At 40.8% G+C, this 25,011-nt stretch overlaps 1 protein-coding gene across 1 annotated transcript in view; it reads right to left on the bottom strand.

Moving 5' to 3' along the window:
* Nucleotides 1-25,011, bottom strand: part of LOC117412371 (gamma-aminobutyric acid receptor subunit alpha-3-like) — a 119,979-nt gene that overhangs the window by 55,427 nt on the left and 39,541 nt on the right. Inside the window, exon 4 of the mRNA XM_058989022.1 lies at nucleotides 19,252-19,319. Coding sequence (XP_058845005.1) covers nucleotides 19,252-19,319 — 68 coding nt within the window. The remainder of the gene's footprint in view (nucleotides 1-19,251; nucleotides 19,320-25,011) is intronic.

Genomic DNA, 25,011 nt, shown 5'->3' with positions numbered 1-25,011 from the left:
TCCCAGAGTAATGGGAGTCATCGATTGCACACACGTTGCACTCAAATCACCGCAGCACCATGCGCATGTGAACAGGAAGGGGTTCCAGTCACTAAACAAGCAGGTGATTTGTGATGCATCTTACAACATCTGGAACGTATGTGCAGATTGCCCTGTCTCCTGTCATGACACATTTAGATACAATCCGCTATGTTTAATCATTTCAGAGACCCAATACACCAGATGATATATTGGTAGGTCAGTATTGTAAGGATCTAGATAATTTAATATTTGTAGTTATAAATATTTTAGCCTTTTCTATACTTGTGGTTATGAATGAGAGTAATTGTTTTAACCATTTGTAACTTTACGGAACATTTGTTGTATTGCTAAAATTATATACCCTTATTTGTACCCTGTGTAATGCTACTACCAAGAAATGATCTGAACTCTGGATACGTACATTATATGACAACTGACCTTTATTCTGTGGAGTTGTGGTTAGGGCTCTGGACTCTTGACCGGAGGGTCGTGGGTTCAATCCCAGTTAAGGGACACTGCTGCTGTACCCTTGAGCAAGGTACTTTACCTAGATTGCTCCAGTAAAAACCCAACTGTATAAATGGGTAATTGTATGTAAAAAAAATAGTGTAAAAAGTAATGTGAAATCTTGTAACAATTGTAAGTCACCCTGGATAAGGACGTCTGCCAAGAAATAAATAATAATAATAATAATAATAATAATAATAATAATAATAATACTGTAGATTTTATTTGAATTATACAAATAAAAACATGAGTAAATAATTAAAATCTTGGTATAGAAAACAGCATACTATTACAATCAAGTTTCCTTACAGGTCATTACAGGGTACAGCAAGGTACTTTACCTAGATTGCTCCAGTAAAAACCCAACTGTATAAATGGGTAATTGTATGTAAAAAATAATGTGATATCTTGTAACAATTGTAAGTTGCCCTGGATAAGGGTGTCTGCTAAGAAATAAATATTAATCCTTGTTAGGGAGATCTATCATAATTTAAAAGCTTAATAAATATATAATGAAGTGTTACATACATGGTATACATGTATAATAACTAACCACTACAAACACCAATGGCAGTTCAAACGTATTTATTTATAGCCTACAATCGTACACACTAAAATACATACAAAAGTAAATGTCAGCATTAGAAAATCAATCCCAACCAAGTCTACATAGATGAAAAAAAATATATACTGTTTTCTTTTTAACCAAAAAAGATTTCAAAATTCACATTAAAAGAGTTTTATGTAATAAGATGTGGCAAATTATCCCCCGAATGAGGGTACATGAATAGTGGGATTTCATTTTTGTATTTATTATTTTTAAATCCGTGCCGTCCAATTTCTACCAACCACCAGATAATCATAAATCAGCATTTTATATTTGAAGTGTTCTGATTAAATGTACATTCAGGATTCCGCGAGTTCCATACAATAACACGAATGTTTGAACATCCCCCCCCCTAGGTGTCTTATTTAAAACGTGGGAACATTCAATATGTACATGGTAAAATGTATTGAGAATGAGTGAACATTGTAAAGTGTTGATTGTAAAACATTAAATCACAGTCCCTGAAGCAATATGGCTGAAAAGGTAGAGTAAGTAGGGTGTACACAGTGAAATCCGTTTCTCACCCATGTATCATTCAAGGCATTTTGGTTTCCAATTCTTAGTTTGTTTGCCTTCCCCATTCTTGAAACATATTTTTAAGTGGTTTGAGCTCATCAAGGTTCTTAATCAAATGAGTCCTGTAGTCTCACACTGAGGATGTAACAAGCCCTTGTGGGAAATTTAGAAAAGGAAAAATTGCTATGAACCTTGCAAAAAAAGCATGTAAAAAAAACAAATCAAAATAATAACTGGAAACCAAACACCATGAATGATACATGCTGCATGTAGGTGAGTGAATTATGTCATTTTCGACACACTTTTTAATACCTTACTAGGGGTGCTAGGATCGGTTTAAAAATAAACACACTTAAATTGGAACTTTAGAAAGTTTCTGAAACCTGCAATGAGAAACACTGAAATACACTGTGTGAAATACTGATATATACGGATATCAAATATTAAAACAAAATTAGTCATACAGGGCCACATACTCTTGCAATAAACACCAACATATATTTGACATGGCAATTTTTAAATGTTTGATACTATGCTAATTTAAACTATTACACTCTAATTAACAGCCTGAACATAGGCGCCTAACCCCACGGGGCAGAAGGGGCACATGCCCCCCACTTTGAATATGGGGGGGGGGGGGGTCAAACTATATATTTTGCCCCCCCCCCCCACACACACACTTTTTGTTTATTATTTATGTATTATACTTTGTTGTGTTTGGCATTGGTTTGCTTTAAAATCTAATATAAACATGGAAAAGTATTCAGAGGATGGGCCACATTTAAAAACAATCACAATAAATTCTCCCTACACGCACATAGTGGTTTGAACAGTAAGAAAAAACGTTGTTAAGTGAATGTGAACTTGGCAGGTGGTCAGAGAAATATTAATACTCAAATATAGGCATATATTTTTTTATTTATTACTTGCAAAAATATCAGAAGGAACAGAGACCACTATTAAAAGAAAAAAAGGTAAGGAAGGGAGAGTATCAGACCGTTATTAAAAATTAAATAATGTTGGGTTTTAGAATTACAAATAGGGTAATGTTGCCGCGGGGCCTTGAACAAGTTCAGTTTGCACTAAAATATTTTATTTTTAACTTAGATTAAGCAGTTGTAAATATATCAAAAAGTGGCGTTTTACAATCACACAAGCCTGATTTTACTTTAGTGAAAACGTTGGCTACAATTGTTTTTTCATTAAAAACATGTAACTTAGTTGTTCTTTGCTGATGTTAATGTTCAGCTTTCATATCAAAACGTGTGTACTTACTAATAATTTAAACTGGGTGCTTGGTACCATGCTCTTCATTTTCATGTCTTGTCTTGTCTTTAGGGCTACATATTTTTAGATCATTATTAATAAAAATAAATAATAATTGTAATTAAAGACTAAATGCCATACTAGCTTCTTGTTACCCATTGCCTATAAGTTTGCTGTAATACAAATGAATGTATTGTTTATTATGTGCTTTCAAAATAGTTAACAGTTTAACAAAAATGGTACATTTTGGAAATAACAGGGTAGGATGGGGCAAGATGCAGTTTTTTTTTCAATCACTACTGCCTTGCATACGCACAGGTGGCAGTAATTTAAAAATATATTTAATTCCTTTGGAAATCGTATGCATTATTAATGTTTTTAATATGGGCGTTTTGCCCCATCTAACTCATGAAACTTTGTTCTTGTAACTTGTAAGGTCTGAATAGCTGACAAATAGTGTTATTCGACATTGCCACGCTCTAATAAATCAAACTGTGAAGCTTTATTTAAACCAATGATTATAGTTTTCAGTCTGGATGTTTTCAGGAAAAAAAATGAAAGAATAGACCCTGGTTAATGAATATGAATCTATATTCATGTACGATATGAGAACGTATTTTAATATTATCTATTTAATAAGCTAATATGGGTACATGCATTTTGGTTACATTTTATGAACATTAAATACATCTTTGTAGTTTTCCATATACGGACAAAAATTTAAAAATGTGACATTTCAGAACATGAAATACTGTACTACTATTATGGTTTCCGATAGACTTTTGAGATATCATTTTGTAGTTTATTTGATTACATGATAAATAAAATATATTAATTATGTTCATATATTTAGTTTTTATTTTTGTTCCCAATTCTAAAATTCTAGGTGCTGCAGAACTTTTGTCCATAGCTTTACTTAAATCTGAATCAGAACAGGAACGCTTGGCAAAAACTGAAAGTTTCTAGAGATATTTGTTTTTTTGCCCCAGTGGCAAAAATGTTCTGGCTACGCCAGTGCTCATGATATAGGCCTACTGAAATCTGTTAGATTTCAGTATATCATTGACTCCATTGGTCTGGGGCAGGTACATTTCACATACTTGGCGCATCCATATTTATTTATTTATTTATTTTGGTGTCTAAGGATGCGGGAAGTGGAAGTGCTGTTGGTGTGGCCGAATACAACTGTACTCTTGCTAACGTATGAGCAGTGTATGGTTGATCTGCACTGCCTGTAATATTGTCATGAATTGGCTGTGTGAGGGCCGGCGTTTAGTGTTTCAACCAATTAGCACGAAGCATTGCAATGTGAGGGCAGGTGCTTATTGTTTCAACCTATCAGCACCAAGCATTGTCCTGCAATAGAGTGTTTACTTTCCGAAAGTCTTGGAACAGCTGGTTTCACTGTGATAATTGAGCAATGTCTGATGACAAAACGTGAAAAAAACATTCTCTAGCATCCAGCACTACATTTAAAACAAAGCCGAGCAAGAAATATTTTAACTGTTAACATACATATGTCAATATATCTCTCAATAAACAAGCCATATTATAACATGTTATTGTTTGTGTTTGTTTAGCACTTCCCTTTAATAAGCTGCATGTTGGAATTACAAGTACTGTACAGCATTGTGCAGATATGCCACTGGAACTGGTTCCACCATTTGGTGCTACTTAATAAATGCTCAGTTACTAAATAGTCTATATTTTATGCTGAAACACCTGTCCAATTTTGTGGGTTTACTATTACAAAAACCATAACTTCAAAAAGATTGAACAGTAAAAAGGTTTACCAGAGCTTCTTAGCAAAAAAAAAAGTGCCTCGCTACGCTCCACAGTTCTTCTGTACCTTAGACCCCTCACTATTAAACAAAGTTAGGCACCCCTGAGCCTGAATATGCACTACAGTGAGATCGATCCAATGGGGACAAAAACACATTGTTGCAATAATTACAAGCACAGCAGTAAGATTCTGGTTGCATCATTTGTGTTTCTTTTTCTCAACATGAAGTAGTTGCCTGTGAGACCCGGCCATGTTTGAATGTTTTAAAGGCTTCATCTTACTGATCGTACATATTGTATTTCATAGAGACCATACCCACAGCCAAACAGAACCATATATTGAAAAAAAAGAAAAGAAAGATAATTCAATAGAAGAATTCTGTAAATATGCCGGCTGTGCTTTTTCACACTGAAGCGCAGACACTTCTGAAAAGCTTCTTTAGCAAATGGTTAGCCCCACACTCCCTTTTTATACAGGAGCAGCTTGTAATATAACATTTTAATTCCACCCATGAATGTTATCAACAGAGCAACGTTTTATTTTTGTCATCGATTGAAATGAATGTTGCTGATTTCAGTGACACTCAATTTTGCTCAGAGTAATCCGAGCAATTTTCATCTTCTTTCTGAAAAGATGAGAAATGGCTTTTAATCCACAGAAGGAAGGAAAGAAGGTGTACAATGCCACGCTGGATTTCCATGCTCGAGTGGCTGTCAAACCGACAAAGCAATTCCTTTTGTACACAAAAATCCATTAGTTCTTGACTAAATCCTCCACTGGATATTGTAATTCCCATTTTCTCTATCATACATACTGGAATATTTTTCTGTGAGCTCTGCATCAGACCTTATTAAACAACCAGTAATTGTAAAAGTGTGAATCGGGCAGTAAAAACACAGGGACATGTATAACGCTGATAAATATAGCGTTATACGTCCCCACATGTTGCTACAACTGTTTAAATAACATACCTGTATTTTTTCCATTGTTAACATCCTGACAACGTTTACACTTATAACTTTAAAGTGCTTTGTGATGCAAACCTTCTTTATTTCAAGTTATTGAGTGTGTAATACATGGAGACTGTCTGTTTGGGTGCGTTAAGTAACTCATCGGCTCATAGCAAGAATTTTCCCTCTCACTCAGATCACTGATGAAATCTGCTCTGCAGCTCTGAGCTGCTCAGATGGAGTGGAACTGAGCGTGCTGTAACTGGGTTATTTCACTGAGCTGCTCTGAGCGGCTCACTTTCTTAACGCACCATCAGTCTGTATGTTACACATTTTGCAAACATATGATGTAATACGCCAGTCATGCTGTCATAACGCTTCTTTTGTTTTGTTTTGAAAGAAAGATTTGATCTAATTGTGTAGTTCAATACATTCAAAATAGTTTACTAAAATACAAAAAAAAATAATAATCCAGTTCATATAGTCTTTAATTTAGAATATAACAACAACGTACTATAACAAATGTGTTATTAAAAAAAAAATAGTATTTCTAATTCAATGGAATAGTTTCAAATTCTAGCATCCACCCCCTGCTTTGTACATTTACAAAAAAGAAAAGAAAAACAGCTGCACTTTTTAAAACATTATTTAGACAAGAACAACAACATACTATCAAATATGTATGTTGGGGATTAGGATTGTACAGAAAGACGGTGTACTGTATATCATCGTGCAGTTTGATTCGGACACACAAAGCTTTGCTTCATCTTTGCTATTTCTAACTGTTTCAATGGGCTTTGGGCACTTGTTTTGAATCCCTGATTTGTAAGTTTACAAGGAAAGAAAAAGAAAAAGACACCTAAATGCTGTTTTCCTGTCTTGTTTAAAAAAAGAGACATAACATAATCAGAGGAGTAATGAAAAGGGAAACAAATACCGTGTGACACTGTTATAGTTGTGTGGAGGCTTTACAATTACCCTCAAAGAGCAGAGGTTCAGGGGAATCTATTAGAAGTTTATTTTGCTCATAGTATCGGATGACTTATACTTTCTGTATTCCTTACAAAGTAAAATGATTAATCAAAACTCTTCCATTGCCTATGGTTAATTACTGATGGGAGGTTAATTAGTGTGGGGAGACATGAGCAGACAGTGGAACACACGCCATGCGAACAGATGTTCAATAACAGCAAAAAGGTAAGGCGTTTTTTTTTTTTTTCTTATAACAATTAAAAGTAGGCCTACTGCAACCAAAGCTTGCTAATGGTTTTTAGAAAAATCACTAAACAATTAGCTATTAAAAAAAAAAAAGTAATTAAGAAAAATGGCAGCCTTTATTTTTGGTACACTAGTGTACCGTGTAATGTATCATACCTAGACAACTGAATATCCAATTACCATGTAATACCGTGTATATATATATATTGTGACAAAGTTAGTCCTTCTTTGCGTACTTTGTTCACAAGTATGAGCGGGGACAACACAATAGACACAACAAGTGTAAGTTTATTTTAAACAGGATGTTACCTGCGTGTTTATTTTCAAGGGAAGTCCAATAATCAGAGTTGTAATGTTAATCCAGAGTGTGCCAACAATCAGGTAGTCATCCAAAATAGGGTCAAGAAAGCCAACAGGGTTATCCAAACAGTCCAGGGTCATACACAATATTGCAATCCAGAAATCAATAGAACACACAGAAATCTTCTCAACACACAGAAATCTTCTCAACACACAGAAATCTTCTCAACACACAGAAATCTTCTCAACACACAGAAATCTTCTCAACACACAGCACCAAACTCCTTCTACTCCCCTCTCACTATGGTGCTGTCAGTTTGCTCCTTTTATAGGGCTGGTCATTACCCTTGATCACCTGCAGGTGTGCTGACATACCTTAATTACCTGGTAAGGATCCTGGGTAGTGTAGTTTGTGGTGGGCGACCATTTTGGAAACTGTAGTCCTATTGGGACCTCCATTTTGTGAACGGACAAAGTCCTAACAAAATCTCTGCCCTCACATATCTCCCATTCAGGACCATGCCCTGAGGTTTATCACAATATATATATATATATATATATATATATATATATATATATATATATATATATATATATATATATATATATAAATACTTGGCATTTATTAACAGTAACAGCCTATTCAATAAATTGTGAAGACTATCATTACCATCTGTGCACAAGGTGTGTGGTATGTGGTGTGGAATAAAAACTGTGTTTTATACACTCCTTTAATCTACAATCGATTACTATTGAGGCGATGGGTATTCTACATGTCCAGTCAAGTAAGCTGTCTCTGGCTAGGGTTGAGTTACTGCAAATAAACAATGCTATACCGACCACCTCAACATAATCAATTGTATCTTAAACTTTAAAAGGAGAGTAAATTATGGCATTATATTGCAATATATATATATACTGTATATATATATATATATATATATATATATATATATATATATATATATTATATATATATATATATATATATGTGACAAAGATCGAATGAGTCTTAGTGTTAGATCTCCCTCTCGACCTGTGAGAGCACGGTATACGAGGAACAGAGTACCCTTAATGAAATGGCACGACAATTTATTCCGTAGGGTAGATGGAAGTCGGTCAGTTCGGAAGGGGGCGGAGCCATGGCACCCGAGCTCAGTGACCCAGACGGTAAGCGGTGTGGCATCCGAGGACTGGAGGAGCGGATGCGCTCGTTAACCTCGGGGTCATGGGCGAGGGTATAAATAGGGGGCATGGCTTGAGTGATCTGTTCCTTTGCATATGGTTAAAACATATAACCGAGAAGGAGCCCGAAACGTGAAAGCGACCGTGAGTGTTTTGTGTCTGTGTCCTAACACTGTGTGTCTTGTGTGTTGTTGTCTCACTAAGATTACTGAGCACGATCCGGAGCTGCAGCCGCAGGCCAGCGAAAACCCGGACTTCACCACTCACCTGTTTCACTTTCGGAACTGTCTCTGTGTTTGCACCTTTTAACACTTGTATCACGCACTGTCTTTGTGTTCGTGTTTAGTGTGGGTGTCGGAACGGGACTTTGGGGTTGCGGGTCAAACCCGTAGGATTACAATTAGAAGTGATACACGCCGCTGTATCACTTCCAGCACTGTTATTATTTACAGGTTTTGCCTTGAGGCTCTGGACATTTATTAAATTAAATAAACACCCTTGCACCTGTACCAACGTCTGTCTGTATGATTATTCTGCACTGCACTCACCTGCACGTCATTACCACTTTGCCACAATATATAAGATAAACGACTTAAATACTGAAAAGTCTTACTCATGTATTGTATATTATTTGTGTTCGTGTGCCTTGTGCAACTGGACTTTGTTGTTGATGATGGCATCAAGTCGTGGCTCAAACTTCATGGTGGAGATACAAAGAATTGCATGGAGGTGTTAGTCATTAAGCCTTGATCGGTTTGGATTTGTTATGGTTCAAAAGCGAAAATGTTTTCTCACAGACATAAATGCTGCCAAACAGAAATGCAATCCAGAGAGCATGAGTTTGAAAATGCACGAAAGATGCAGCTGGAAGGTTGGCATAGAATTGAGCCAAACTCTGGCTTCGATACTTAGCTTTGAACCGCAAGCTCTTTGAAGTTCAATCAGTCAAACTCTGGCTTTGATACTTAGCTTTGAACTGCAAGCTCTCTGAAGTTCAATCAGTCAAACTCTGGCTTCAATACTCAGCTTTGAACTGCAAGCTTTCTGAAGCTCAATATGAGCCAAACTCTGGCTTCAATACTCAGCTTTGAACTGCAAGCTTTCTGAAGTTCAATCAGTCAAACTGGCTCTGATACTCAGCTTTGAACTGCAAGCTCTCTGAAGTTCAATCAGTCAAACCATGGCTTCATACTCAGCTTTGAACTACGAGCTTTCTGAAGTTCAATCAGTCAAACTCTGGCTTCATAACTCAGCTTTGAACTACGAGCTCTCTGAAATTCAATCAGTCAAACTCTGGCTTCATAACTCAGCTTTGAACTACGAGCTCTCTGAAATTCAATCAGTCAAACTCTGGCTTCATAACTCAGCTTTGAACTACGAGCTCTCTGAAATTAAATCAGTCAAACTCTGGCTTCATAACTCAGCTTTGAACTGCAAGCTTTCTGAAGTTCAATCAGTCAAACTCTGGCTTCATAACTCAGCTTCACACTGCAAGCTCTCTGGAGCTCAATCCGCTCTAGCTGCATGTCACCCGGAATGTGGTCTCTGTGTCAAAACCGAAGGGGTCGGCAAATACAACAAGCTCGCTGTCATGGGATCGAAAATCTGGGAAATATTTCTCAAACTCTTCCCGAAGGTACTCCAAGAGAGATTTGTACTTGTGTGTACTGGTGAAGTGAGGTAGTATACCAGCAGCCTCTTAGAGGCAGGGATATGTGAAGTTTCCCTCGCTCAAGTGCTTTTGCAGTAGTTTAATTTTCTGCTCAAAGGCTTTTATGTGGTCAAATGTCCTTGGCCATGAAGCTTGAGATTGAGGTAATTGAGATGCTCAATGACATCCACAAGGATGCTGAGATCACATAGACATGCTTCATCTGTTAATTGTGGTAAGTGGCGACCTTTCCTCTGCATAAACTCATCGATTTATTTTCGCAACTGAAAGAAACGCTTTAATGTCACCCCTCTACTAAGCCACCATACTGCTGAAAAATAAAATACATCTCCCTGCTGTGCATCCGTTTCCTCCAGAAAGGCTCTGAACTGATGGTGGTTCAATCATTTGCTTTTTATAAAATTGACACACTGCACCACAGTGTCCATTACACCTTCAAGATTGATGATAGATGACACAATAGCTTCCTGCTGTATGATGCATTGGTAATTGAGAATCTCTGAGCAACCCATCTCTTTTTCCCTATTCTTCACAAGGCCAACTAGTCCTAACACTGCTTCAGTCATGCACGGTCCCCCCTCAGTTGTAACACCCCCGAGACCCGGCCACCGCAAACCATTTCTTTCCATTTCATTACAAACCTTCTTCTACCACCTCTGAAACATATCATAGGTCCGTCCCTACCTTTCCCTCCTGGATGCAGAGATACTCTGTCATGCATTCATCTCCTCTCGCATCGACTACTGTAACTCTCTCTATGGTGGTCTTCCGTCATGCGCCATAAACAGACTGCAGCTGGTTTAAAATGCCGCTGCTAGGATCCTTACCAGATGTAAAAAACAAGAGCACATTACCCCCTGTCTTGCCCAACTGCACTGACTACCTGTTAAATTCAGGATTACAAAATTCTCCTGCTTGCCTACAAGGCCCTCCATCACACAGGTCCAGAGTATCTCTCCAACCTGCTGACCCGCTATGTCCCTGCATGCAAGCTGAGGTCCTCTGACTCAGGCCTGCTGGTTATACCCAAGCAAAAGCGTATAACACTCGGAGAGTGCTCTTTTAGCTTCATGGCCCCGACTCTCTGGGACTCTCTCCCAGCTTTAGTGCGTGCAGCTCCCACAGTCGCTCACTTCAAATCAGCTCTTAAGACTTGTTCTCTCTTGCTTTTAATGCTGTCTAAGCCTGGTGTCTGTTATTAGCTGTTGTCTAAATTGCTAATTCAGGTTTTTTACTCCATCTTATTTGTATGATTCAGCTTGACACACGCATCCACAATGTTTAGAATTCCTAGCCTTTTATTTAATGTATTATGCCTATATTTAATGTATTATGCATTGTTCCTCACTATCTTGTAAAGCACTTTGTGATGGTGGTCCACTATGAAAGGCTTATATATAAAATAAATATTGATTGATTGATTGATTGATTGATTGATATATGCCTATATGGTTCAACTACACCTCTGCCAGTATGAGGAAAATTTAAATCACAAATGAACTTTCGAGACAAGACCATAGAAGGCACTATTTATAGTAGATCATGCAGCTGTCACACTGCTTGGCTACATTGCAGCAGTTGCGTTTGACCTTGTGCGCCTAGTTTGTAATGTCAAAGATAAACAGAAGAGCTGGCTTGTAGAAAAATATGCAGACATTTTTCAATGCATAGGAAAGCTGAAGGGACATCAATTAAAACTCCACATTGATCCTACTGTTCGACCATCGGCTCATCCACACAGACGCATTCTTCTTTCACATGCGTAAGCTTGTGGAAAAAGAACTGGAGGAGCTTGAAGCTCTGGATGTTATTGAGCGAGGAGAAGGCCCCACACCTTTGGTGTCGCCTATAGTTGTTGCTCCAAAACCAAAACAGTCTGGAAATATTCGACTGTGTGTTGATATGAGATAGCCTAATCAACACATTCTATATGAAAGACACTTAACACCCGCTGTTGATGACATTATCACCGATCTCAATGGAGCAAAGGTGTTTTCTAAGCTAGACCTAAACGCTGGATATCATTTGCTAGAATGTCGGTCTGTGGCGCTACAAACAGCTTAACTGGAATCTCATGGCAGCTGAGATCTTCCAGAACATTATCAGAGAAGCCCTAGCAGGCATACCAGGTGTACTGAATGTCAGCAGTGACATACTGGTGTTTGGCACAACTCAGCAAGAACACGATGATCACCTAGAGAAAGTCTTCAAGATGATATGAGACTAATCTGATGCTCAATGCAGCTAAGTGTGACTACAGTCAGAAGACTGGGTTTCTTTGGATGTGTGTTTTCAGACAAGGTGTTTCAGCAGACCCCAAGAAGATTGCAGACATTAAACAAGTCAAAGAAGCTTTCTTGGATTAGTTACCTATTGTGGATATTTCATCCCTGACCTAGCTACAGTGACACAGCCTCTGAGAGAGCTTACAAAACAAAGATCAGCCATGGTCCTGGTCTGAACCACATCACTAAGCATTCAACACCCTAAAGAGTAAACTAACAGGTGACCACGGTGCTGCCTACTTGATCCGCTGAAGAAAACAGAACTGCGCGTGGATGCCAGTCCAGTTGGGTTAGGAGCCATATTAACCTTTTGCAGTCCATTTATTAAGTGCGTGTCAGGCGCGTAAGGTCCAATTTATTTTCACATGTGCAGTTAATTTTAGATGCGCTGTTTAAAAGTATTTTTTTTCCACAGTCAAACGGGTTTAAAAGGCCCTGCATATCAACAAAGCACTCACTAGGCATCTCCAGCCCCGCCCCACCCTTTCGTTCGCTATAGCTTTCACATATGCTAATAAATAAATAATAATAATAATAACAGTCGTACATACCGATCAATCATCTCCTGATCACTCGTTTTATCACCAAACGCCTCAATAATGCGATTCAAGTCATTATTTTATTACTATAACATCTGAAAAAAGCTCTGCAAATGTCCGTGATATTCTCTGAGCGCTGATGCAGTAGCAGCCAGCTTGTTTCCTTATGGCCGCCGTTATCTGATGCCAGGGGCAAGTATGACTAATCATGAGATACGCCCTTTTTTTTTCGGCTTGTCTCGGCTCCTGTTGCTCCCACTCGGCCATTGAATGGTTTTCTCGGCTTTTTCCGGAGAAAAAATGACTAGAAACCCTTTTTTTGCGTCTTTTTGATGATGTCGGACAGGGTCCGACATTGGACCGGATAGGAATAATTGCAATGTCGGACCAGATCCGACATAGGACCGCAAAGGGTTAACCCAAAGATCCCAAGATGGTCAGATATACACACTAGCATATGCCAGTAAAGAATTATCTCCTGAACAGAGATACTCCCAGACTGAAAGAGAAGCACTGGCAGTCTTCCTTTTCACCTCTATCTTTTAGGACAGACATTTACAGTCATCCCTGATCATAAGCCACTAGTGCCCATCTTCAACAAGCCTTCCTCCAAGCCACCACCAAGAATTGAGAGATGGCTACTAAAATTTCAAAATTACAAATTTGATGTCACCTACAAAGCAGGCTCCAGCAATCCTACTGACTACTTTTCAAGACATCCGCTTTCACCTTCAGAGATGGACAACAGTCAGGCTACAGTGCTTGCAGAAGAACAGGTTAGTTTTGTCATTGACCACACCTTTCCCCATGCGATGACCCTAGAGAGATCTAAAAAGCCACAAAATCAGATCCCTGTCTTCAACGTGATTTGACTCAGAACTGGACATTGGCACCAGTTACTTGTCGTTGCCAAAGAAAAAAATATACAATATTGTGGCAATGTGCCCCGCCCCTGTGTGCTTATTATGTGTTGTATGTTGCGTGCGTGTGTAAATGTTGGTGTATATTCATTGGTACACGGGATATAAACGGGTCTGTGTTTCACATGTATTTAAAAAGTGTAGATTTGTATTTAGGCACGAGGAGGGCACAAATCACTTCACGTGCTGGTTAAATGTAATATGTGAGCACGGGGTTGCACAGAATTAATTCACGTGCTGGGATTCAAGTGAATAATTAATTAGTAATTGAATCCCAGCACAACAGTATATATAGAGACACGTAGCATTCACTCAGGGTTGGGTGTTCGAGAGTGGAGAACGGGAGAGAGAGAGAGGAGTTAAAATAAATAAGATCGTAAATATAAGTGTTTGTACTCACCGTGTTTGTTTGTCTCTCCGTGCACCGTTTGTTAAGTGTTTAGTACATTTTGTTTGTCTATTTATTTTGGCGCAAGTGCCATGTCCTGTTTTGTTTTGTGTTCAAACCTTTTATTTTCTGTGCTGTTAATTATTAAATGCTGAGCGCGATCACGCGCTCAGCTTAACCAAAATCCAAGTCTCTGTGTGTTACTTCCTGGCTCTGGTCTGACGCCACCCACTCCGGCCGTCTTTGTGACACGTGGTGTCAGAAGTGGGATAAACAGCGCCTCCAAGCGTCAGACCAGGAGAGGGGGTTTTGGATTACAAAAAAAAATAAAAAAAATATATATAGTAAAGCAAGGATGGGAAGAATGAGCTGCAGGAAGCAGCGGAAGCAGCAGCAGCAGCAACAACAGCTGCAGCCCTCATCCTGCATGCCGGGCTGGGAGGTGGACAGCCACAACGGGGCAGTAGCCACCCCACTGCCACCGGGTTCCCCACCGTCCCGGGAAATATGGGACTGGCTGGTGCACCCCGAGGGGAACTTCGCCAGTGACCTCCCCTGGGTTATTCACGCGCTGCAGATGCGAGATGGGAAACGATGGGAGGACTGGGAGCAACAGCACAACCCGGCATCCGTTCGTGACCTCACCATGGTGGTGCTGGGGTACCTAGCTGCAGACATGGGAGGGATGCCTTCCAGTGAGCAAGAGGGAGAGGAGCAGTCGCTGCCCTCTCCACAGCCCAAGCGGGAGGAGCCTGAGCTTCCACAGCCCAAGCGGGAGGAGCCAGAGCGTCCACAGCCCAAGCGGGAGGAGCCAGAACTTCCTACGCCTGAGTGGGAGGAGCCCGAACGTCCACAGCCCAAAAGGGAGGAGTCGGGGCGTCCACAGCCCAAAAGGGAGGAGGTCGGGGATGATGGCTGGGAGGTTTTTTTAAAGAACCTCGCGGCAGAGTTATGCCCTGGCTGTGGGGCTTATGGGCACACGTTAGCCATATGCCCCACCCAGTATGAAGAGGAGGAACTAGCGCCCAGACGGGGGGACCGCGAGCGTCCAGCGTCCAGACGGGGGGACCGCGAGCGTCCAGCGCCCAGACGGGGGGACCGCGGGAATCCGAAGCCTGAGAGGCAGCTGTTCCCACCTTCACCAGCAGAGCAAGAATGCCTGCTGGTTTCCCCATCACAACCAGCAGAGGAAGAATGCCTGCTGGTTTCCCCAGCACAACCAGCAGAGGAAGAATGCCTGCTGGTTTCCCCAGCACAACCAGCAGAGGAAGAATGCCTGCTGGTTTTCCCTTCAGAGGCAGAGCCGCACCAGTCCCCTGCAATAGGAGCGGAGCCGCACCAGTTCCCTGCAAGAGAGGCAGAGCAGCACCAGTCCCCTGGAAAAGGGGGAGACTACACGCTGCTCCCACCTCCATCGGCAGGAGACTACACGCTGCTCCCACCTTCACCGGCAGGAGCAGAGCAGCCGGAGCTGCCTCTGCCTCCGCCACCTACACCGGCAGGAGCAGAGCAGCCGGAGCTGCCTCTGCCTCCGCCACCTACACCGGCAGGAGCAGAGGAGCAGGAGCTGCCTCTGCCACTTCCAGGAGCAGAGGAGCAGGAGCTGCCTCTGCCACTTCCAGGAGCAGAGGAGCAGGAGCTGCCTCTGCCTCTGCCACTGCCAGAAGCAGAACAGCAGGAGCTGTCTCTGCTTCCCGTACCTCCACCACGGGGAGTACGGTGGCCGGAGCCCCAGAAAGGGGAGCTGTCGGCCACGAAGAAGGGGGAGGAGGTCTGGAGGCCACCAACCCCAGCAGCAGTTTCGCTGCCGGAGATCGTGGGGGAGGTCAGGAGACCTGCTCCCACTGCAGCAGTTTCGCTGCCAGAGATCGTGGGGGAGGTCTGGAGACCTGCTCCCACTGCAGCAGTTTCGCTGCCGGAGATCGTGGGGGAGGTCCGGAGACCTGCTCCCACTGCAGCAGTTGTGCTGCAGAAGAGACTGTGGCCGGAGCCCCGGAAGAGGGAGCTGCCGGCTACGAAGAAGAGGGGAGGTCAGGAGACCATCCCCCAAGCAGCCTTTCCGCTGCCAGGACTGCCCCGACTGAAGGAGTCAGTCTGGGAGCTGTCAGCACGTCTGTTGACAGCATGGCCAGTAGCAGCCTGGCTACTGGCAACATTGCCACCTGTGGGCCCCTGGAAGCCTCCCTTCCCAGCCCGAGGCTTTGCACAGGGGGGGGGGGGGGTATATGTGGCAATGTGCCCCGCCCCTGTGTGCTTATTATGTGTTGTATGTTGCGTGCGTGTGTAAATGTTGGTGTATATTCATTGGTACACGGGATATAAACGGGTCTGTGTTTCACGTGTATTTAAAAAGTGTAGATTTGTATTTAGGCACGAGGAGGGCACAAATCACTTCACGTGCTGGTTAAATGTAATATGTGAGCACAGGGTTGCACAGAATTAATTCATGTGCTGGGATTCAAGTGAATAATTAATTAGTAATTGAATCCCAGCACAACAGTATATATAGAGACACGTAGCATTCACTCAGGGTTGGGTGTTCGAGAGTGGAGAACGGGAGAGAGAGAGAGAGGAGTTAAAATAAATAAGATCGTAAATATAAGTGTTTGTACTCACCGTGTTTGTTTGTCTCTCCGTGCACCGTTTGTTAAGTGTTTAGTACGTTTTGTTTGTCTATTTATTTTGGCGCAAGTGCCATGTCCTGTTTTGTTTTGTGTTCAAACCTTTTATTTTCTGTGCTGTTAATTATTAAATGCTGAGCGCGATCACACGCTCAGCTTAACCAAAATCCAAGTCTCTGTGTGTTACTTCCTGGCTCTGGTCTGACGCCACCCACTCCGGCTGTCTTTGTGACAAATATACATACGTGAGGCATGTATCTATGAGGAACCAGACTCTTAATCCCAGAATCACTGCCCAGTCGTGTCTTTGATCTTGCTCACAAAGGCCATCAAGGCATTGTCAAAACCAACCATCTGATAAAAGAAAAGGTCTGGTTCCCCGGCACTGACGCAATGGCAGAAAATCACATTAGATCGTGCATTGCATGTGAAGCAGCAACCAACAGCATTGTACGCTCACCACTGCAAATGACTCTGTTCTCCTTGGTCAGAAGTCAGCATTCATTTCTGTACTGCACTGAAGGAGAATACTTACTTGTCAGGATGGATGACCATTCCAGGTTCCCAAAAGTTGAAATAGTGTCCACGACTTCTGCCAGAGAAGCAAATCCGTAACTCGACAAAACCTTCTCAGAGCATGGAATATCAAAGACTGTCAAGACAGACAATGGACCTCCATTTAACAGTGATGATTTTGCCCGATTTGCTACCTGCCTTGGATTTCCCCATCAAAATATCACACCAGATTTGCCACAAGCTAATGGCAATGTGGAAAGATTTTTACAGACACTGAAAAAGACATTGCCACAGTACAACATAAAGACTTAAAGCAAAAGCTATACCGATTTCTCAGTCTACAGCGCAACCCCACGCTGTTCCACAGGCAAAGCACCTGCAACTGTAGTTTAACAGCCTAAGAATCAAGCTTCCAAATCTTCCATCTGTAGACAACGATCTCCGGAAAAAGCCGAGAAAACCATTCAATGGCCGAGTGAGACCGATAGGAGCCGAGAGAAGCCGAAAAAAAGGGGCGTATCTCATGAATACTGACAGAACCGACACCACATAGATAACATGGACATAAACAAACAAGATAGCTGCTTCCGCATCCAGCGCTCAGAGAACATCACCGACATTTGCAGAGCTTTTTTTAGATGTTATAGTAATAAAATAACGACTTGGATCGCATTATTGAGGAGTTTGGTCATAAAACGAGTGATCAGGAGATGATTTATCGGTATGTACTACTATTACGGGGTATGTAAAAAATATATCGAACAAGGGGTGGGGCGGGGCTGGAGATGCAGTACTGAGTGTTCTGTTGATATGCAGTGCCTTTTAAACCTGTTTTACTGTAAAAAAAATACTTTTAAACAGCGCGTCTAAAATAAACTGCGCGTGTGAAAATAAATTGGACCTGACGCGCCTGACACGCGCTGAATAAATGGACCGCAAAGGGTTAAAAAGTCACACAGAGGGAACGGACGATGATGATGCAACCCCTCGATACCTCAAAGAAAGAATAAACACTCCTGCACATCTGAAGGACTTTGTTCTGACATAAGACTGGTACATGCAAGTATGTAAAAAACAAATGTAAATGTTTGTGAATCTGTTTGTACATTCTAGGATAGCAGGAGGACATATAGTGAGTTGCAAACGTGTTCTGGATAGTTTAATGTTTAAACACTAGTATGCACACGTGTTCTGGATAGTTTAATGTTTAAACACTAGTGGGCAGCAGTGTGGAGAAGTTGCTAGGGCTCTGGACTCTTGACAGGAGGGTCGTGGGTTCAATCCCCGGTGGGGACACTGCTGCTGTACCCTTGATCAAGGTACTTTACCTAGATTGCTCCAGTAAAAACCCAACTGTATAAATGGGTAATTGTATGTAGAAAATAATGTGATATCTTGTAACAATTGTAAGTCGCCCTGGATAAGGTCATCTGCTAAGAAATAAAAAATAATAATAATAACATAAGAAGATATTTTTCTTTTTGAAATGTACTGCTGCCCCTTTAAGTAATACAATGTAAACAGTAGTGCAGGACAGCAGTAATAAACATCATTAATGTTACCTGCTAACCATGGAATAAAGTTCATGTGAATTGAGACCCACCTGTGCATCCGAATCTTCATTACCTGTTTACCAGAGAGTAAGGACATTACACGTACCTCAAACATACATATGCCCAGGTGCAAACAGCGGATGCACCACTGTTTCCTGTTACTGCTAGCTCTTGTTTTGAATTTATAGCCACGGCAGAGGATGGGTGTCACTGACATGCTTTTTTTATTTAGGCAGTGAGATGTTTTGTTTTGAATGTGCTGCCCTTATCAGAAGTGAGTTTGAATGCATGTCAGGAGAAATGCACATTTGGCTTTTTTAAGAAGAGGCACAACATATGATTATTATAAATTCAAGAAACCACACATCATCATTTTCTCAACATGCAGTGCACACAAAACTTACCATGTCAGTGTCTGAAACTGGTCCAAAACTTGTAACGTAGATATCTGTTTCCACTTCAGTTACACTTTCTGTGGAAACAATAACAAAGATACAAAACGATTAGCATTAAGTTTTAATATATATATATTTTTTTTTAATTGTCTATCAGTCTGAAACCCATGATCTGGTAATGAAAATGTATGAGCTGAACATGGTTTGTTAGCAGGGTAATTTACCAAACCCATCTGGCAATGGTTAACCAGGGCTGTTTTGTGATGGGAAGCACGCAAAGCAGCCTTTCAGACAAGCCTGTTAAAAGGCAGAGCAAAAGCACTTTTTCTCCCTTGGTCTTTCCACATGATGAATGGTGAAAGGCCAGGGAAATGATTTTTACATGACAAACACTGCATCTGGCTTGACGAGAGAGAGAGAGAGAGAGAGAGAGAGAGAGAGAGAGAGAGAGAGAGAGAGAGAGAGAGAGATCCACTTAGCCATGCAAACGTGCAACATGAAAATAGTCAGCTCTGAAAATGTGCTGAACATCGTCACTGTAAACCTGAAGCAGGAGGGTTCTTTTTCACAACACTAATGTGTTTTAAAGGTCATTAGCAGTCAGACAGGAATAAGCCATTTCAATGATTTGCACACATGCCAGTCCACGCAGTGTTAAAGCAGTCTGAGCTCTGCCCCATGCCACAGACAGCAGAAGCCCCCTCTCTTATCTGGTGAGGAAAGTTAACAAGCCGCAGGAGCTTAGAGCAATAGCAATAGCAAAAACATGACGGCTGTCGTAAGCGGTGAAATCAAGCTGGCATCCAGAATTCCTTTTACATAATTTAAGCGTTATCGGGGTAAGCTAAGTGGTTAAACGCATTTCATAATATAAACGGTTCTGTTCTAATATATTAAGCGTGCACAACTGAATAGTTCAGCATAGCATCCCATTGCATTGCAGTTTAAGGCCTCCCATGATTTACAGTGAGTTTAAATAGCAAACGACAGGGAGGAGAGGCTTAGCAAAACCAGAGAGGGCTCAAATTGCCTTTCTCTTATGGCTCCAGCTATTCACACAACTTTGACTTGCTATGTTATGGTCAGAGAGAAGCCACAATAAATCACCAAGTAAGTGTTTCTAAGGCAGTTGCAGGACTCTAGTCAACTTGTCTCAGGAATATCTCCAGACATCGTCTGTGTTCCTAAATCCATTGCTGGATGCCAACCGATCAACAGGGATGATGTCATTGTTGAGCTGTTGACAACTATCTTTAAGGAACAGTCTGGGCTTCAAAATGGGGGATCTCAGTAAGAGTTAGTAGGTTCTGCCCTCTTATCATTGTTGACCAGCAGTGGTATAGGAACACACCCTTTCACATTTCCATTGCAGGCCATGATTGTTTCATATTAAATCACCCATATCTATAAAACATGCAACACAGCTACATTTAGAAATACTAAAAGAATCTTGAATACATTCAATTCAAACGTTTCCACTAGGAGTCTTTTTCAGTGTCTTCAGTCGAAGCAGTGTCTGGCACAGGGCATGACAACTCCAGTAGCAGAATCTTCCCCCCGGTTGTATTATTATTAATATCTGCAGTCACCCAGAGCTTTAGGCAGTGTTCTGAAATCAGGGTTTTCCACCTGCCTTCCGCCCGTCCTCCTCCATGAGCTTCTGTGGAAATGACGCTTTCTGGTGAAGTCAGACCAGTACCACAGTTCTGCGAGGTTTAAAGCCAGCACAAGTAGCAATTTTCTGTTTTCACTCACGTTTCTCGTTCTTGCTCCCTGAACACCCAACCCTGAGTGATAGATTTCTTCCTCTTATGCAGCTGTGCCTGAGCTTGACTGCTTATTAATCATTCAATCGGGTCCAGGCACAGTCTGGACGTATGAACTTATCCCAGCCGACTTTAAACACCTGTGCCCAAATACATACATATTAAATAACAAAACACAAAATACACACAGGGGCGGGGTGTACCCCGCCACAGCTTCACATCCTGTTTGAACAGCACTCAAGGTAGGAGTACATCCAGAAATCTAATCTGTGTACAATTACGCAGCTAGGTATTATCTGACCTATTTCTGATTACTGATTTAATTTGTTAAATGGAAGTACTGTATGTCATGATGGTCAAAAATAAGCCCATCGTGGTTTCAGCCACTTCTCTTTTGCTAGGAAGTGTAGTTGCTTATGAAAGGATGCTGAAGGTAGTGGCTGCCGATCCCAGAATACATGATTCTAGTTTCTTATCAATAAACACATGATATTCTCCATGCTTTTTCATATCATGTTTTTCATGTAAAAAATAATACTGTGATTGATGCATCCCTTTATCAATCAATTGCTATATATTTTTATGATTAAACTATACCACCAGCATTTTCTCAGCGTGATCACAATGAGAGAGCTGGTGTTTTTATTGCTCCGTGCATGTCTCATGCTGTTTTTCACACTGGAAAGCCAAAGGGCCTGTGCTTGAAGCAGTTTACTCCTGTTTGCAATTTGCTCCGTTTTTTTAAAGGAAAAAAACACCTCTCAATTTTAGATACTAAATCTATTATCTTCTTTCCTACCAACCATAAATAGGGTGCTATCTCTCCTGCTGGGATCCCATAAGGCCATGTAGTTTCTTTATTGAAACACTGTTACCCATTGTAGGAACTGATATCATCATTGGTGCATTAGGAGGGTCCTCTCGTCACAGGCACAGAGAAGGTTAAACACTCTCACTTTTTAATCAAAACAGGGGTAAAATTACAGACTGGATTAAAATAATTGCAGAATAGGCCCTACGTTTTGACTTTATCTCAAACCCCTATCCATTAACCAAGACATACAACTCTGTCCTGCAACAACATGCCAAAACCTCCTTTCAAATTGGCAATATGCATTCATGTTTTTTTTAAAGTGTGTTGATAGAAACAGATTTTCCCACAGATAAATGGTTTAATTAAATACAAAAAGTCATAAAAACAAGATGGACACATACTGGTTGTCTGTATTTGATTCTGAACAGTTGGCTGACTATGGCATTGCATTTAAGACGATATAATCCATGAGACTATTTCTGGAACACAGAATTGAACCTTGTGATGTGATCACATCCTCAGCTTAAGAAAAGGGGTAATAATCAGAAAGCAGCATTTATAAAAATAAAAGACTGGATACCAACACCTTTATAGGATTTCAGCAATTGCAGGTGTTACTGATATTGTGATGTTAAGGGTCTGGGTGCATCAGTAGTACTCATGATAAGTGAGACTCAGTGAAGGGCCTCTGTATTGACAGAGGGACAGACACGTATCCTCTGCAGAGCGCACTCACTATATTTCACTGTGGCTTGTGTCAAATCTCCTCCCATGGTTCACTCCTTAGTCTAGGTAACTGAGAGAACTTTGATTTAAATATAGAAAGAAAATCTTACCAATGACGAGCTCTTTCAAACAACAAGTATCTTACGTTATGTTTATACCACATGATGTGGCTAAGATTTAGTGCTTTGGTATTGGTATGTTTGAAGTTTTTGTTGTTAGAAATGTGAGATATGTACAAAGCTTGTTCATCTCACAGACTTTGGAGTGATGAATAAAGCTGTCTTGTGTTGGTGCCTGTTCCCATAAGGAATTGTAATTACAGCAACTCGGCTCATTAACGTACGCTGCATGAAATGGAAGAGAGCTCACGTAATGACATTTTACTGTCAATTTTATTGCATGGCCAAATCCACTGTAATAGGGATGGATAGATCTATATTGGCTTGCCATTAATTGTACTTGTAGAGTAGGGTAAAAGTAAAACAAAAAAGTGTTGGGTGATGCATTACGGACACAGAGCCCTGCTGGTGAGGTGATGTTACAAGCTCCACACCTGCAGACGATCCTGGCTTTCTCGCCCGCTGGTTAAGATGCTCGATTGCGGTGTGTGTGGTTGACATTTCGCTCCCTGTTACAGGTACACCTTGACCGTGTCTATTTTCATCACATTAATTGGCTTTGTATAAAAGCAAACATGTGCTTGAAATGCTGATGTGCCTGTGAAAGTGTGTTCAACAGTGTGATGCACAACTACAGGGTGGAAAGCAGGCATGGATTCTAATTTCAAACACCATGCTCTGCAGCATGAAAACAACCTGGAAGTGTGCTGTTTGTGCAAACATTCCATGGTTGCCTAGCAATGTCCTGGGTGCTTCAATGAGAGGTGCATCTCTCTATCTAGGGCAGATTCTTGACAGTGTTGATCACTCTGCAGTCTGAGAGATGAGAGGATCAGGAATCAAGTGCTCTTTGTGTTCTGTCAATCCTCCTTACTAGGGTTAACCCCTTTCACTGTTAGTAGGACGGATTGGGTCTGTAAGGTTTCATATAAATTGTAATAATTGTATGCGCCCCTTAAAAGTTAAAAAAGTGAGAAATGATTGAAACTGAACATTGTGTGATTTTCCTGTGTTTAATGCAAGGCTTTTCAACTCCGCACATGACATTTCACACCTACACTGATTAACTGGTATAATCTTGGGTCCCGTCTTTGTTTGTCACAAGATGTTATCACTTCAAAAGCTCCTCATCTCTATTGTAACGTTTCTATTGAAAAACCACAAACCTGCTGATAGAACCAGACATGAAACATATATATCCTTTAACCTTGCCAGAGAAGTGTTGCGCTTTTTTTTTTCTTGAAAAACAAAAACGTCTATTTTTTGCTTTTTTGTTAGTGAATAGAAAGAGTAGAAAATATTGCAAAATTCAGGAACAAGTTTCCAATACATTACATCATCATCCAACTGGAAATACACATTAAGCTTTGGCTAATGACACACACTTGTGCTGAATCAAGCTATCAAATCTAATGTCTTAGGGATCTGGCATCAATTGTCTTTCTTTTCATGTCAATGTGTGAGGCTGCATCATAGGGGTGCATTCATGTACAGCAACTACACAGGTACCCAGTATAGAACTGCAGTCTGTAAAATAGGCTGCATTTGCCATCCAGGCACTTGTGCTAGTCTGCGTTTCCAAACCTTCTTTATTGAAGCACAAAGGCAATATACACAAACATACCTCCAATAACGATCCACCTCAGTTCACTTTTGTGTGGCTCTGAAACACTGGATATTTACAATGATGGGACCACTTTTGAAAGTGAACAAAAACTAAAACTTTAAATACGTGCTTTTTGCTTTCTTTTTCAAAGTAAACACTGTGTTATAAATGCAATAAACCACTCCAGGGGTGCACTGTTGTACATAATCACACGTGCGGTGAACAATCCTGCTTTAGAGTGGTATACATTAAACCTTCTGAATTTGTACAATACTTTCTTATCCATTTCGTGTGTCTGCACTCATAGATATGCTACATGTTTAATAGTCACCATTGGGGCAGTCTCTGAGCCACCCATGTTCTTATGTCCTTCTGTTCTGTAATGAGGTCAATATAAAAATGACCACTAGGGGTGATGGAAAACTTCTGACAAACTCACTGTTTCAGGGAGGAAGAAATGTAATAAACATGCCAACTGGTAAGAAATTATAAATAAAGCACACAGACCATGGGGTGATAAAAACTGATACACCATGTAACAATTATTTTTTTTTGTTCCTGGGTAGTAAGTGTTATTTCCTAATTGCTTATGCCTCAAAAGTATAGAACATGGCTATTATTCCCCACAAACTTTGCTTTTGTGACCAGGACAGTGATATTTTGAAATGTACCTATTTTCCAGAACATTCCAGATAGATTCAGTGCTGAGTAAACTTGGAGTAACTTCTAGAACTTTCT

This window comes from Acipenser ruthenus, chromosome 16, assembly GCF_902713425.1.
Source record: "Acipenser ruthenus chromosome 16, fAciRut3.2 maternal haplotype, whole genome shotgun sequence".
NCBI classification, from domain to species: Eukaryota; Metazoa; Chordata; class Actinopteri; order Acipenseriformes; family Acipenseridae; genus Acipenser; species Acipenser ruthenus.
The sequence above is the reverse complement of the archived record's forward strand: the minus strand, read 5'-3'. Positions and strand labels throughout refer to the sequence as shown.